The following is a 14,915-nucleotide window of genomic DNA, read 5'->3' as shown; positions in this document are numbered from 1 at the left end:
CCCCTCCTGAGAAGGATTGGTTGGTCTCTGTGCTAAGTTCTCCGAATGGTTACTTGGGGAGTGTTCTGAGCTGCCTTTCTCGCTCGGGAGCCCCCTGCCGGTCAGTTTGCGAAGTGACAAGAAGGCGCAGTTGGTTAAGCTTTGGGTAGCTGCCAGGTGGGAACGCGTCGTCGTTTCATTCCTTTCTATCGCGTGTCGTATCACACGGAGAGCGAGACGTATTAAGATTCATCATTGTTGCTGCCTAGGTGTGTTGACGTTACTGTAGTCTCTCTTGTAGGGGCCCAGGACTCGGTTGCTCTTGCTGGCCATAGATCTTGGGTTCACTCGGAGCAGAACCAATAAATGGGCTGCCCTCCAATAAGGCGCTTTGCTGTTTTCTATACATTCGGGCTTATCTTAGCTTGAGAAAATGAGAAAAAGTGAATGTTAAGAAAGGCATTCCTATTCCGTTCTGTGTAGTTTTAGAAAAGGCAGGTGGCCATTGTGTTTTAAAACAGTTTTGGGAAAGGATTCATGGTTCGCGTTAGAAAAATGCATATGAGGAAAAGTAGTAGATTTTAAAAATGTTACTGAGATTTATTTTGCAGAGTAAAACAGCACAAATTTAAACAAGAAAAAGTAGGGAAAAGTAATAAATTTTAAAAGGCAGCAAACAAATATAAAGAAGCATCTACTCCTTACAGCAGTTATAAATGCAATTAAATTTATTTTCTATAGATTGGTGATTAGTAGTGAGTGCAGTGTTGATAACTAATACATGATTTAACTGATTTTTACTAAATCACAATTTATTATTAATCATGAATTAATTCTTATGTTTTGTATGTATGCTTGTCCTTTATATATGTTTTTAAAGATTTTTGTTTTCAAAATTATTAACTCTTTGTAGCCTACCTTTCCTATTAAGAGTTATAATAAAGATTTGAAAAGAGAAGCTGTAATCACATTAAGACTTAGTGAGTATATCGAAACTAAAATTTTGAAATCTTCTAGTTCAGAATCAAAATTAATTTCATATGTCAAAAAACACTGACTTCTGCAATAAATCAACATTTGAAAGGAACCATATATGAGAAGTAGTGTTGTGTTTTCTTCCTCAGTTCTCATATGGTGATGGGATCCAGCAGTCTTGAGACTGAATATACCAGGTGAGTTAAGCAGGCAGTTTTTCACATAGAAATGTGCCAAGTGATAAAGAGCTTTATAGGTGAAGACCAGCTCTTTAAATTTTATGTGGGAGCCCACTAAAGCCAATGCTGTTTTTATGCACTTTATATTGTTCTTTGTATTTAAATGTTTTAACAATTGTAAACTGCTCAGTCACTGGAATCTAGGTGATTTATCAACAATAAATTATTATTTCATGCTTGTAGCACTGCTGTTTTATGGCACTAGTGGCTCTCACCTACCAGCATCTGAACTGTTGTATTTTGAACTAGCTTAGTTTGCTTGTATTTTTCATAGGTAGCTCCGTGTAAAGTAAATGATTGAAGCAAGAGGTGTACTTTGGGAGAAAAGGTGAAATCTCCTTTGGATTGAACACAATTCCTGGTGATTTCATGGGCAACGTCATCTAGTTTGTTTAGCAACATATAGACCCGGCAAGGGGAAATGGGACTGGCTGCATGCCATTTTTTTTTACATTCTCCCCTTGGTTAGGTAAAGGAAACATTGGCTGATTTGGGTTAGTTTTTTAGCATTTCAGGATTGACTGCAGTGAGAAAAAAATAGAGGTGGGTTTGAAGATGTTTCTGATTATTTGGGGAGTGAAAGCAGGCGCCTTTTGGGAAAGCTTACATTCAGCAAGATCTACCCCAAAACACATCTTACCTCCTACTCCAACCCTCACTATTGTTTTGCTTCACCTGTAGCAAGTTCTATGCAGAGGTGGGTTGCAAATCCTGGTGCTACCGGTTCACTTGTGCTTGCATGTACATGCAACACTTCTGTGCATGCGCAGAAGCTTCCAGGTGGGTGGGCAGAGCCTCCCGTCACCGCCACTACCGGTTTGCCAGATCCAGGCTGAACCACGAGCATCCCATCTCTGATCCTTTTCCTTGAAAGAGAAATGATGGGGAACAAGCAAAGCAGAGCAATGCCCATTCTACAGGCTTGTACATTGGATAGAAGGGAGGCTATAACCATTTCAAACTCCAGAGCTGTTTTGTGGCATCAGTGGTGCTGTATTTCATTTCTGTTCTCATTTTTTCAGAGGTTTACTAAGAGGGTAGTAGTGGAATCAATCACATTATTATTATACTATACTCAAATACTGATAAAATAGGCTGTCATTGGTCCTTCTATTAGGAACATTGTGGTAAACAATGTTCAGTTGTGCTTCCTGGCTGAAGATAATTGAAAGCAAACAGAGCAGTGCTGTTTTGCCCTATGTCCTAAATTAGTCTTTAGAGCACAGCTGCTGGCTAAATGATACCAGGCTTTTATTAGCTCCTATAAAAACAATATTTAAAAAAATCACTTCTCTTGGTTTTTCTTATTTAGGATTAGGCCATTGAAGGGAAATGAACTGGAGGTTGTATTTCAGAGTCTCTGCAAGGAAAACTCTGCTTCAGACTGCTAGTTTACAGAGTTTAATTGGTAAGTCTCACTCTGTTTCAGGTACTGGGAAAAGCATATCGGGTTTAGAAAGGCTATGGAGATTTGTGACAGTAGGTGGACAAATATATGGGAGTTAATATATTATGAAAAATAAAGAGAAAAGTTGAATGTAGACAACAGGGTTGAGATCCTCATGTAGTCACTCAAAGCTCAATTTACTTCTTTTTACATTTTATTGCATAAATGTAAGCAAATGCAATGTATGTAATTGCAATATATAATGATAAAACTACTCCAATACAGCAAGTATTAACCATGTAAAATTTTGTTTTGCTGCTACATTATTTGTCATGCCTCTACAAAATGATTCTTCACTTTCAATATTTTCCACCAAAATGTTTCTTAATTATTTTTAGGGTGGAAATCTCTGGATCTCTGGATGTATGCCCAGTACCAGCATTTTAGAAATTATTCCAATCTGACAGCCTGCAAAAACCTTCACTTAATTCCATTCAGATCTGTCCTCTACTTTCCTCATGGAAAACATTTGCTGCAGAAGACTTCAGAAAGTAGCTTAAAAAATACAATGGACTTATCTGGGATAAGGTAAGGCCTTGATATCCTTTGTGTAATTATTATTTAACTTGAAATTCTATTAAATCTTATTTAACAGTAAGGCTCATTAAAACTAGATTTTTGACTGTTTGTTGTGAGACTATAATAAGCTACCTTTCAGGTTCAAAGTTCTCACTCTCATGATAGTTTTATTGCTGGCAGAAGGAAAAGATCCAAAGGACACTTGGTATTAGGTTACAAAGCATGTGTAAAAGGCTATTCTCTACATATAATGATATATATTTTAAAATGTCATTAACTTCATATAAAATACTTTATTCCAATCCATAGATTATAATACAATGTACAATTACCACATACAGTTTAAAAAGAGTATTTAATAAAATGTAAAATTATTTAAACTAATGCAAAATATTTTTGTTACAAGGACAAAATATCCCCATGTAATGATGTGGAGGAAATGTTTATGATGTTGGGTTGCATTTAATCTCCAGAGTATTTTTCAGAGCTGTCTTCTGTGTTTTCCATAAGAATTCAGTTTTATGGGAATTGGTAGAATCCTCCTTTTTCAGAACAGGTTTTAAATATTTGGCAAGAACAGCAAACTAAGTTGGTCAGGAGAACAGATAGCACAAGATACCTTGTACACTGCTGCTCTGACAGAGACAGGCTTGTCAGCAGGGTAAGATTTTTAGAACGGCTGTCATGTTTGAGGCTGAAATTATATTAGTGCTGATTGGAGGGAAGTTACAGTAATATATTTCAGGTGTTGCCTCCATTCAACTAAGTCTTTTCATACTACATATCAAAGCCCAACTTTGTTGTTAGCAATTAAACTTTAATCAGCTTTAATCATGCAGATACAGTATATCTAATGCCCTGTACTTGAAAGTCTATCAAAGTATCCCCAAATGCAAAAAATGGCTTGGTGAATACATTTTACATAATAACCTAACATGCTTTTTTGTATAAAAAGTAGGAGCTAACACACTTGAGAAATGATGCCATTGATTGTCTGTTTTGGCCTTAACTTTAAATGAAATTATCTAATCATTAAAAACACTTCATTTTCCATTGAATCTTACCTATCTATAGTGCAAATATGCCCAATAAGTTCTTTTTTGTGCTATATCCCCATGGTATTGCCTTCAGTCCATGAGTGAGAAAGCCCCAAGTCATCCTTGGCTGATCTGGTGTTGTTGTTTTTTGCTTTACCTTGGCATGGCCCAAGGACAATCTGTATAACATTTCTTTGGCCATATCACCCATTATTAAGGAAGTCAAGTGATTGCCATTATTTGAATGAGAAACAATAGGAACTGGCAATGGGAACAGAAAATTGTATGCTAGTATAGTTATTTTTATCAGCTAAAGGCTGAATGGAGATTGCTTCAACTCCGTATCAAAGGAAAAACTCATGCTGTTCCTGTTCTGAATGTATTAAATAACAATCCATGGATGGGTATTCCTATAAATCATGGATTGGAGTGGAATATTGGTTCTGATTTTTTCCTCTATAAGTGTGCTTTTTTATCATCTAAAGCATGTGTACTGATGTTGCCTGCAGGGTCCAGGGAATAAGGTTCTTGTCCCTATCCACATTCTCAAGAGTGGTTTTTGGAATTGGTCAAGGAGGAAATAATGGTGGAAATAAAAAGCTGAGCCTAAGAGATGTGCTTGAACGCATCCGGAAGAAAGAATGCCACAGGATAGTAGTGATGGCTGGAGCAGGACTCAGTACGCCAAGTGGGATTCCAGATTTCAGGTACTGTATGGAACTACTCATATGGCTTTGCCAGCTTTAACCAAATAAGCATCCACATCACCAAGACATAGGAATGGTCAGCCATGAAACCTGTTTTCAGTAGGTGTCACACTGTCACATAGCTTTTATCATGGTTAAATATCAGTGGCTCAAAGAGAGCTATTATTTTGGAACTGTAGGGAAATGTCAGTGTTATTTTTCTGCCTCTCCCAACACAGAGCCTTGTTTCCTTAGGCTACATTAAAAGGTTATACCTCAAAAGTTTCTTTGGAGATTCTCAAGAATGATTGTATTGTTAACAATAATTTTAGTATTATTGATCAAGAATCATTTGGCCTTTTATTTTCCTTTTTTCTCATTTGATTTTGATGTTCTAAGACATTAACACACTTCTTATTTATTTATTTATTTATTTAGTTAGTTAGTTAGTGTTCAATCAGATTTGATTCCTGGTTATGTTGGTTTCAGAACTGGTTTGGCATTGCCATTTTCTTAAGGTTGAGAGGGAATGACTGGCCAAAAGTTATCCAGCTGGCTTTCATGCCTAGATCAAGACTAAAACTCATGTTTCCCCACTTGTGAGCTAACACTTTATCCACCAGATCAAACTGACCTGAATTTATAAATTAGTTGCAAATTAAAAATCCTCTTATTTTATAGTTGGTCCTCACTGATAGTAATTGGGACACGAACTAAATGACATGGTTGCAAAGTGTGCTGATTTACAATGGCAGTTCCAGCAGTCATTGTCATTTGGTGAATGGTCAATAGCATCTGACAGTCACGTGTTTAACATTAGTGGCCTCTTGCGGGCTTCCTCATTGATTGCTTACGGAAGCCATCAATGAAGGTTTCAAACCACAATGATTTGACTATGACTTGCTGCACTATCATAAGTGCAAGCTGGTTGCCAAGCACTTGAATTGCAATTGTGTATGTGCAGAAATGTTGCAACAGCTGCAACCAAAGGACCCATTTTAAGTACCTCTTGTTCAGATTCACTGTAATTTTAAGCAATTGCTGAGCAAGTAAATGTTACACAAGAACTATCTGTATATGAATTCATTTTACCAGGTAGGCCAGGCGTTTCTGTTGTCTCAGATGATGCTATTGCAAAGTGTTCCTAATCCAGTGCTTGGCTTTATTTATTTTTTTAAATGTATCCCATACAAATAGTGAACCATAAGATAGGGAACCCTTGAATGAACTTGGTTTCCTGGCCTATCATTATTCTAATTTTACTCTACTACTATTTTTGCAGGTCTCCTGGGAGTGGGCTATACAGTAACCTTCAGCAGTACAATATTCCATACCCCGAAGCCATATTTGAACTTAGCTACTTTTTCCAGAATCCCAAGCCTTTCTTCAGGTTAGCTAAGGAGTTGTACCCTGGCAATTACAGACCAAACTATGCCCATTATTTTCTTCGACTTCTGTTTGACAAAGGGCTCCTTCTGCGCCTCTACACACAAAATATTGATGGGCTGGAGAGAGGTGAGCCTCTTGCCACTGGCTCTGAGGAGATAAATTGAAAGCAGATCATACAGCAATAATAATGGTGGTGGTGGTGGTGATGAGAGATCATCCATTTTAAATATCTTTTGAATTGGTGAAGAGTTTGACCAAAACTGATTTTTCTGTCTTGTGTGTTCTAGTTGCTGGGATTCCTCCAGATAAACTAGTTGAAGCTCATGGCACATTTGCTTCTGCTACATGTACTGTCTGTCGAAGATCATATTCAGGAGAGGATTTCAGGGTAAGCCCCAGCACAGCAGATAACAGCACTCCAGGAATAGTTTAAGAATTACATATATCATTTTAAATGCAAATGTACAGTCAACCTGCTTCTGTTGATTCCAGGCCTCCAGAAAGGTAACATTTCAATCCTTGAAATCCTTGTCCTACTAGAACACCAGCTAATGGAGACATCTGCTCTTCATCTTTACCCTTACTTCACAGGGAACATCTCCGTTACCCAACATCTCTCTTGGGAGTCCTCCTGGATTCACAGCTAACTTTTGACCACCATCTCTCAGCTGTGACCAGGGGGGCATTTGCCCAGGTTCGCCTGGTGCGCCAGTTGCGGCCCTACCTGAATCGGGAGGCCCTCACAACAGTCACTCGAGCCCTTGTGATCTCTAGGCTGGAATACTGTAATGTGCTCTACATAGGGCTGCCCTTGAAGAGCATCCGAAGACTACAGCTAGTCCAGAATGCGGCCGCGCGAGTGATCGTGGGCGCACCACGGTTCGCCCACATAACACCGATCCTCCGTGAGCTGCACTGGCTACCTGTTGGTCTCCGGGTGCACTTCAAGGTCCTACTCACCACCTATAAAGCGCTCCATGGTAGTGGATCTGGCTATTTGAGAGACCGCCTTCTGCCAATTACCTCCCTGCGTCCCATCAGATCGCATAGAGTTGGCCTCCTCCGTATTCCATCCGCCAGTCAGTGCCGACTGGCGACTACTCGGAGGAGAGCCTTCTCTGTTGCGGCTCCGACACTATGGAACAATCTCCCCGTGGAGATTCGTACCCTCACCACCGTCCAGGCCTTCCGCACAGCCCTCAAGAACTGGCTAACCCGTCAGGCCTGGGGATAATCTTATTTCGCCCCTCCCGAATGCTGAGTGAATGTTGAGTTTTATTGTCTAATTTACTTTGTGCACATTTCTTTTTTCGTATTGTCCTACACTCCCCTTCCTTTTTGATTGTAAGCCGCCCTGAGTCCCCTCAGGGAAAAGGGCGGCCTATAAATAAAAAATAAAACAAAACAAACAAACAAATCTCTCATGAACCAATCCAAGATCATCACCTTCTCTCACATAACAGTGAACTTAGCACTGTGATTTTTCCAAAATGCAAAGCAGACATTGATAAGGACAAAGACAACCAGCCAGTATTGCTCCTCCAATTCCCAGCTTTTCCTGGCTACTCCTATTTCATAGGCTAGGTCAGCTTCCACTGACGAGGCTAATAAATCACAGTAGCTGCCAAACTCACTGGCTCCTCTTTTCAGATGGATCCACATAGTTCAACTAGATCCTAGATCTTTGCTTCAGCAGGCTCATAGGATTGCCTTTGTTTTCATTGCAGTTTTGGTGGTCGCTGTCCTCAGTTGTGATGACAGTCTTCTGGCTTGTGCTGCCTGATTAAGAACTTATATCCCTGTTATCTCATTTCATTTCAGGGGGATGTGATGACTGACAAAATTCCCAAATGCCCTGTTTGCACTGGAGTGGTCAAGCCTGACATTATATTCTTTGGAGAAGAGCTCCCTCATCGGTTCTTCTTGCATTTGGCAGACTTTCCTATGGCAGACCTGCTTTTTATCGTTGGAACCTCGCTTGAGGTCTGGCTATCATGAGCATGGGAAGAGACTAAGAGATGGGTTTTTAAAATAAAGTGATTCAGAGACTGGAGAACAGAGAGAAAAGCCATGAGAAGTCAAGGAAATGAGAGGGTGGCAGTTCAGCGATCATCAAAAGAGATGGGAAGGAATTTCAGAGTTTTAAGTTCATTATACTATACATCAGGGGTATCCAACCTTGACAACTTTAAAACCTGTGGACTTCAGCTCCTAAAATTCCCCATACTGGCTGAGCAATTCTGGGAGCTGAAGTCCATGAGTCTTAAAGATGTTAAAGTTGGGTACCTCTGCTGTAAAGCCTTAAAAATTCATTATCTTCAGCTATTTTCTCCCATAGGAATAATATTGCAGGCCTTCTTGCTAAAAGGTTTCACTCAACTATCTTTTAAGGGCTCTTAGGAAAATCAGCAAATAAAGTAAAAGTACTGTATCACATCTTAAATATTGACAGTACCATTTTTAGTATCCTGTGACTTGCGCATGGCTTATCTGAGCACATACAGAGTGGGCAAATTCAGGAGAAGTTTGGTGTGAGCTTTCAGTTTATCACTTGAAGATCTATTTTTTTCTTAGAAAAAATACCCTGAAGTGCAGCAGTTTTTACTTTGTAAGAGAGACAACTCCCTACACTATCTTTTCTATTGCTTTATTTTAGGTGGAGCCTTTTGCTAGTCTGGCAGGAGCTGTCCGTGGTTCTGTGCCCCGTGTTCTGATCAATCGAGATCTGGTGGGGCCATTTGCAGTCCAGTCACGGCACAATGATGTAGCTGAACTGGGAGATGTAATCAGTGGAGTGGAAAAAGTGGTAGAACTGTTAGGCTGGAAAGAGGAGTTACAGCAACTAATAAAAAAGGAAAAAGAAAAGGTATGTCATTTTGCTTTGAAAACTTTGCCTCTCACACTCTTTATTTTGCTGGCTGAAGTTATGAAAACAATACAATTAAGGATAAGACTGTAATTAATATAGACGACACAATTGTTTTATCCATCAAACTATTTATCATAGTGATGTAGGGGTTTTTCCTTACATTTGTTATAGCCACCCAGTTCTATGGGATGCTTTCACTTTCCATCTTGGGTAACTCAAGGGAAATGACTATGTCATCTATCCTATGTGACTATTTATTGCATTTTACGATTTATTTGAGTAACATTTTGCTTTCTCAGAGTGAAACTTGAGATTTGGAAACAATAAAATTATAGTGTGGGTATTCCTTGCATATCAACCACTCATTCAATGACCAAAGGTGCAGTAGAACTGAATGAATGGTACTTTAGTTCCTCTAATTTCCTGCCATTGCAGCGCCCTAGAGGAACACGATTGTTATTTGCTTGCTTGGCAACCAGCTCACACTCACAAAAGTTGCAGCATCCTGCAGCCTCATGATTGCCATTTGCACCTTCCCTACAGGCTTCTCAGAAGCAAAGACAATGGGGAGTTGGCATGGAAGGTTCTGGTCAGTCTCCCACCTTCTCCTCACTGCACCTCACCCTCCTTTTGGATTCCCTGCCCTTGTATCAACCTGTACCTTCCTTCCCTGTGTGTCACTATACTCGTGTGAACCTGTGCCCCCTTCTCTTGGCCTCCCTGCACTCAGTTTACCACACCACACTCCCAACTCATGTGCAGCCTGTGCCAATTATGTAAAATGAGTATCACTCTGTTTTGAGAGAAGGCCATGCAGGTATATGTTAAACATATTTTGTCTGACCCAGAATGATATGATGCAAAACGCCAGTCCATTGTGCTCAGGTTCAAGTAAATAAAAGAAAGAAAGAAAAAAAAAACACCCAAAAGTTTGGTGGTTCGAATCCCTATTACAGGTCTCCTGCATGAGCAAGCAGTTGGACTAGATGACCTCCAAGGTCCCTTCTGACTCTTTTACTGTTTAAAATTGGTTCTTGTGTTTATTTTATCATTTCGCAGTAATGTTTTTAACTACAATCTCTACTTCCCCATTTACATTTTGGGGGGGGGGGTGTCTCAACAATTGGTGTGGGTTGTAATAATCCATGTTTTTTGTATTTTCAGCTGGATATAAAGAAGAAGTAGAAGTGTATTATCTACTTTTGAAAAGATTTAACTCCTCAAAAAGTAAAGTGTGCCTCAGCCAAAGGTTATAGTGATAAATTGACCGGGGTGAAAATGGGTGTTGGTTACTTACTTGATACGCCCTTTCTTGGGACGGTGGAGACATCATCCAGGCGTGGGGGTATGATTCCATCAGGATCCAATCCAACTGGGTTTACAAGCATTAAAGACAGGCCCACGGGGCTCCTCCTACCCAGCTTAGATGAAGGCGTGACTTGTAGACCGCTGTGTAAACAGTCTCAGATGATAGATATTATCTCTCCTCAAGGTAAGAAAACAGAAAAATCAAGGATTAAGTCATAAAGAAAGGGTGGGGCTGGATGTTGTCTCCACTGTCCCGAGAAAGGGCGTATCAGGTAAGTAACCAACGCCCATTCTCCTAGTAGGTGGAAACATCATCCAGGCATGGGACATACCAAAGCCCAATCTGTCCCATTGGGAGGGTCCTGAATAGAATTTAATAATCCTAAGTAGAAACCACTCGCTGCAACACGTGCCATCTGAATGAAGCGTCAGCTGAGGCGTATCTGTCGAACTTGTAGTGGCGGATGAATGGAGAAATAGTAGTCCACACAGCCGCTCAACAAATTTCTTCTAACAAAGCTTGAGATGACCAGGCAGCAGAGGTGGCTGCGCTGCGGGTGAAGTGCGCAGTGATATGGGGCGGAACAGGCAGAGAAAGTGCAGAGTAGGCCCTAGAAATAGCAGCTCATACCCAAAGACCAATGTCAGAAGAAGAGGCCTTGGAGCCTTTCCTACCTCCCAGCTGGAACTTCACGAAAAGAGCCTCAGAGCGCCTGAAAACGGCAGTTTGTTTAATATAAATGCATAGAGCACGCTGCACATCAAGGTAATGCCACTTACATTCCAGACGATGAAATGGCCATCTCCTCCAAATGCAAGGTCAACCAGATGTTTTTTGGTAATGTCTCTGGAAACCGGACACAGTATGAAAGTCTGCAGTGGACTGGAGAGAAACTCCAGGCAAGGCCAAATCAGATGGTACGCCGGATCCAGGCATCATTGGTGATGTCATCCCAATGATCAGCGAAGGCCGAAAGACGGTCCCCAATTGGGAGGTCCCTGATGGAATTACTTCTGCTTTCGGAAGGAACAGTTGGAGCTGCCCTTGAAGGGCTTTCTGTTGGACACTGGGAATTTCTGTTGGAACTGTCCTGAGACGAAGGGCCCTGTCTCGGGGGAGCCTTGTGTTGAGGACGGGGGTAGGCAAATCCCACGTCAGTCCCTTGAAAGGACGACCTAAGGAAAAATGAAGAGGGTTTAGAATTTGTTTTGCGGTTGGCAGAAGGAAGCACCTTTTGTTTGTCCTTGGACTCTACGAAGAGAGGTTCCAAAGACGGGCCAAAGAGAAGACCAGGAGAAAAAGGAGAAGAAGCTAAACGCCACTTTGCTCTGGCCTCCGCTTGTCATTGCTTCAACCATAAAAGACGTGGTGACTGATGACGCCATCGATTTGGAGGCGAAACGAGCCGCATCCAGAGAGGCATCCACAGCATATTCCATTGCCGCTTTGAGCTTGTTGATGTCCTGATGAGAACAGGAGTCAGCAGGAGGAATTCTGTCCTGCAGCTGCTTCAGGGGAGCCTCACGGAGAGCCGCCCTGTTGAAAAAAGAGGCAGAAGAGGCGGCCTGGACTGCCCATGCGGAGGACTGATGACCTTTAACTAATGACTGTTCATAGTGTTTGTCCTTAGGACGAAGAGTGTCCTCCAGAGTGTTAGAGGCTGCATTAGGTGATAAAAGAGAAACCACAGGTAAGTCGATGGAAGGGACTTCCAAAAGCTTAGAGAGCTCTGGACTGACATTGTACAATTGTTTGTCCAGTGTAGAAGAGAGAGGTCCCACCCCTGGAAATGCCCACTGATTTTGAATTACTTCCAAGAACAGATTTGGGGAAGGAACCACATCACAGGTGGGTGTGAAAAGAGTGGGGTCAGACTTTTCAACCTCTGCAGTTGAGGATGGTTTTGAGGCCAGGATGCCAGAGACCTTTTTGGCCTTGAATAAGAGGGAGTGAAACAAGGCAGGTTTGAAAAGACCCATTAAGGCCGAAGGGGCAGGTGTCAAGTCCTCATCATCCGAAAGATTGGAATCATGGGTTACCTGTTCCTCAGGGTCAGCAGCAAAATGCTGAGAAGTACTTCCAGGAGCCGCCCCTTGAGAATGGGAGGAATGGCCCTTGTTTGACTTATTAAAAGTAGAACACTAAGGGGTGGCAGTAGCAGGTCCCTGATGTTGAACGCATGCAGCAATGCCTCGTTCAATAGCCACTGCTATGATGTCAGCCATATCATTAGGATTGACAGTAATAGTTCTGGGGCAAGGAGAACCCACATCTATGTCCGGGGTGATCCCCTTTGGAATTATACTCCCCTTGAAACCCAATCCCATCCTCAGGGTTTAAGGGGGAAGCAGGAGTGGAGATATCCCCATCAGTATCAGTAGAGAGATCTTCAGGAGGATTGATCATTACTGGAGGAGAAACCAGTGGGGCAGAGATAGAAACAGTGCAATGCTTGGTCTTAGATGTGGCCTTTCATGGGGCAGAATCTGAGGCCTTGTCACAGTCGGAACCAGGGGTAGTTACAGTTGAGGCCTCCTGAGATGGAACAATCTTAGGGGCCTTAACAGGCTTGGCTGTAGGTGGCTGAGAAGCAGTGGTTCTCTTTTTGCTCCTGGGCTCGGGACTGAAGGAGAAATGACTGGAGAAGGTGGATTATCCCCCTGTATAATAGTGGTCTCATTGGTTGGCATTACGGTTGAGGAGAGCACCTAAAATAGCCACCGCAGGCTTCTGCCAAAACAAAATGGCCACCCAAGTAGATAGGGCCCTGAGGAAGGGCTGAGGGAGCGAACTGACAAGTTGGCTATTTTGCTAAGTAAAGCGGCCACCTGACGGTCAATTTTGAAGCCAAAGCCGATAATCGGAGCAAAGAAGGCGATCGGAACCATTTTATGTCCCCCGGCAGCTCACCCAACAAAGGGCTGCTCTGAAGCGGCAAACGAGCGGCAGCATACGAAACGTCCTGCACTCCAGCGACTTTTCTGGTGGCATGGCTACAGCGATCTGCAGTTTTTTGAGTGGCATGGCTGCAGCGATGTCGGAAAACCTCATAGGATCGTCGCTGAATCTCTGTGTGATGGCAAGTACGAGATAGGGAAGGACTGCAGCCCTCAAGGGGCTACAAGCCCCTAATCAGTTAAATACAAAGCTAAATGAGTTAAATTTGAAGAAAGAAGCCAATTAAAGAAATTTAGAAGTTTTTTGGAGAAAGATTAAGAACGAATTAATTAGATAGGAGAAAAACACAGACACAACTAATTGAAGGATCGACTGAGTCTAAGCTGGGTAGGAGGAGCCTCGTGGGTGTGTCTTTAATGCTTGTAGACCCAGTTGGATTGGATCCTGACGGAGTCATACCCCCATGCTTGGATGATGTCTCCACCTACTAGGAGAAGATGGGGTTTTTTGTTCATTTAGTAGGCTACGGTAAGAACTATCTGGAGATAGTAATTTAACTCTTTGGGCATTTTGACGCCTCAGAGAAGGGCAAGTTCTCAAGCCTCTTGGGGAAATGAAAATAAAATAATAAACCTCTGGTCCCGGTGACCAACCAAGATTGGATCCTGCAAATAATTTGAATTTAATTTTCTATGAAGATAAGCTGTAAACATTTTCAATGTAACTGCTACCTCCCTTTTAGAAGGCATTAATTTTCTCCCATTTTTTTTTTTTACTTTTCCCACTTGGATTATTTCTGAATCATTTAAAAAGTATCACAGAACTGGGGTGTTTTAGTCAGAACCTCAACAAGAGTATTATTTCATTCATACTGAATCCACAATTTTCTACCCACTTGGAAGAAATCAAATTGGGACTGCAGTTTTTATCAAAAGTGAATTCCAGCTTTATTTATCAATGTGTGAAGAAAAAGTTCTTAAAATAGTGTATATTAATTCGCAGATATTACTTATGTAACTTGAAAAGATAACTTGTTTATGCATCAACATTTCTAGTAAGAATGAGCATATACAAGAATGCTATACTGTAGCTGCTGGATGAATGTGTGGCACTTGCAACTACAGTTCAATTTAAAGCAAAATAAAATGCATTTTAACAATAGCTCAATATTTCCTTTGTCTAATTAAAGCTTTTATTCTGATTTTGATTTTATTTAATACTTATATTTCAAAACATCCTTATAATTTGGTTTCATCAAACAATTCAACCATTCAGTAGAGTCAACATCAGTTAACTAGTTTCCTGTTTATTATCTTCTTAAAGGAGATGGTGGTGTGCCTTTTAAGGATTTTTGGTTTCATTTTATAGTAGTCATAATAATAGTGAAGCGCTCTTCAGAAGTTTGTTGGTAAGACTACAACTCTCAACAGCCTTAGCCAAAATAGGCTAAGGTAAAAAAAAATGTTTTGAAATGTAATCCAGCAAAATCTGAGGAAAATCACAAATTCCTCTTTCTTGCCATGTTATCTTCATAAACTGTGACAAATTCCCTTATTCAAATTTTGAAG

The 14,915-nt window shown here is 41.1% G+C and overlaps 1 protein-coding gene across 5 annotated transcripts; it reads left to right on the top strand.

Moving 5' to 3' along the window:
- Nucleotides 1-37: 37 nt before the first annotated feature.
- On the top strand, nt 38-14,508 carry SIRT3 (sirtuin 3). 5 transcript variants are annotated; one of them, XR_015696663.1, is made up of 11 exons: nt 38-248; nt 1,104-1,151; nt 2,506-2,601; nt 2,979-3,168; nt 4,706-4,903; nt 6,165-6,397; nt 6,559-6,659; nt 8,093-8,254; nt 8,928-9,137; nt 10,305-12,139; nt 14,161-14,508. XR_015696663.1 is itself a non-coding variant. In XM_087715495.1 (10 exons), the coding sequence occupies exons 3-10, from the start codon at nt 2,526-2,528 to the stop codon at nt 14,182-14,184; spliced, it is 1,194 nt and encodes a 397-aa protein (XP_087571621.1). In that variant the 5' UTR covers nt 38-248; nt 1,104-1,151; nt 2,506-2,525; the 3' UTR covers nt 14,185-14,508. The 5 variants fall into 5 exon arrangements, 4 of the variants coding, with proteins under 4 accessions (XP_087571621.1, XP_087571625.1, XP_013920295.2 ...); XM_087715495.1 differs by lacking the exon at nt 10,305-12,139; XM_087715499.1 differs by having other exon boundaries at nt 10,305-14,508.
- Nucleotides 14,509-14,915: the final 407 nt, after the last annotated feature.

This window comes from Thamnophis sirtalis, unplaced genomic scaffold, assembly GCF_051295495.1.
Source record: "Thamnophis sirtalis isolate CommonGarterSnake01/CBP01778 unplaced genomic scaffold, rThaSir2_p1.2 scaffold_1, whole genome shotgun sequence".
Classification (NCBI taxonomy): Eukaryota; Metazoa; Chordata; class Lepidosauria; order Squamata; family Natricidae; genus Thamnophis; species Thamnophis sirtalis.
This window is presented reverse-complemented; position numbering and strand designations above follow the sequence as displayed.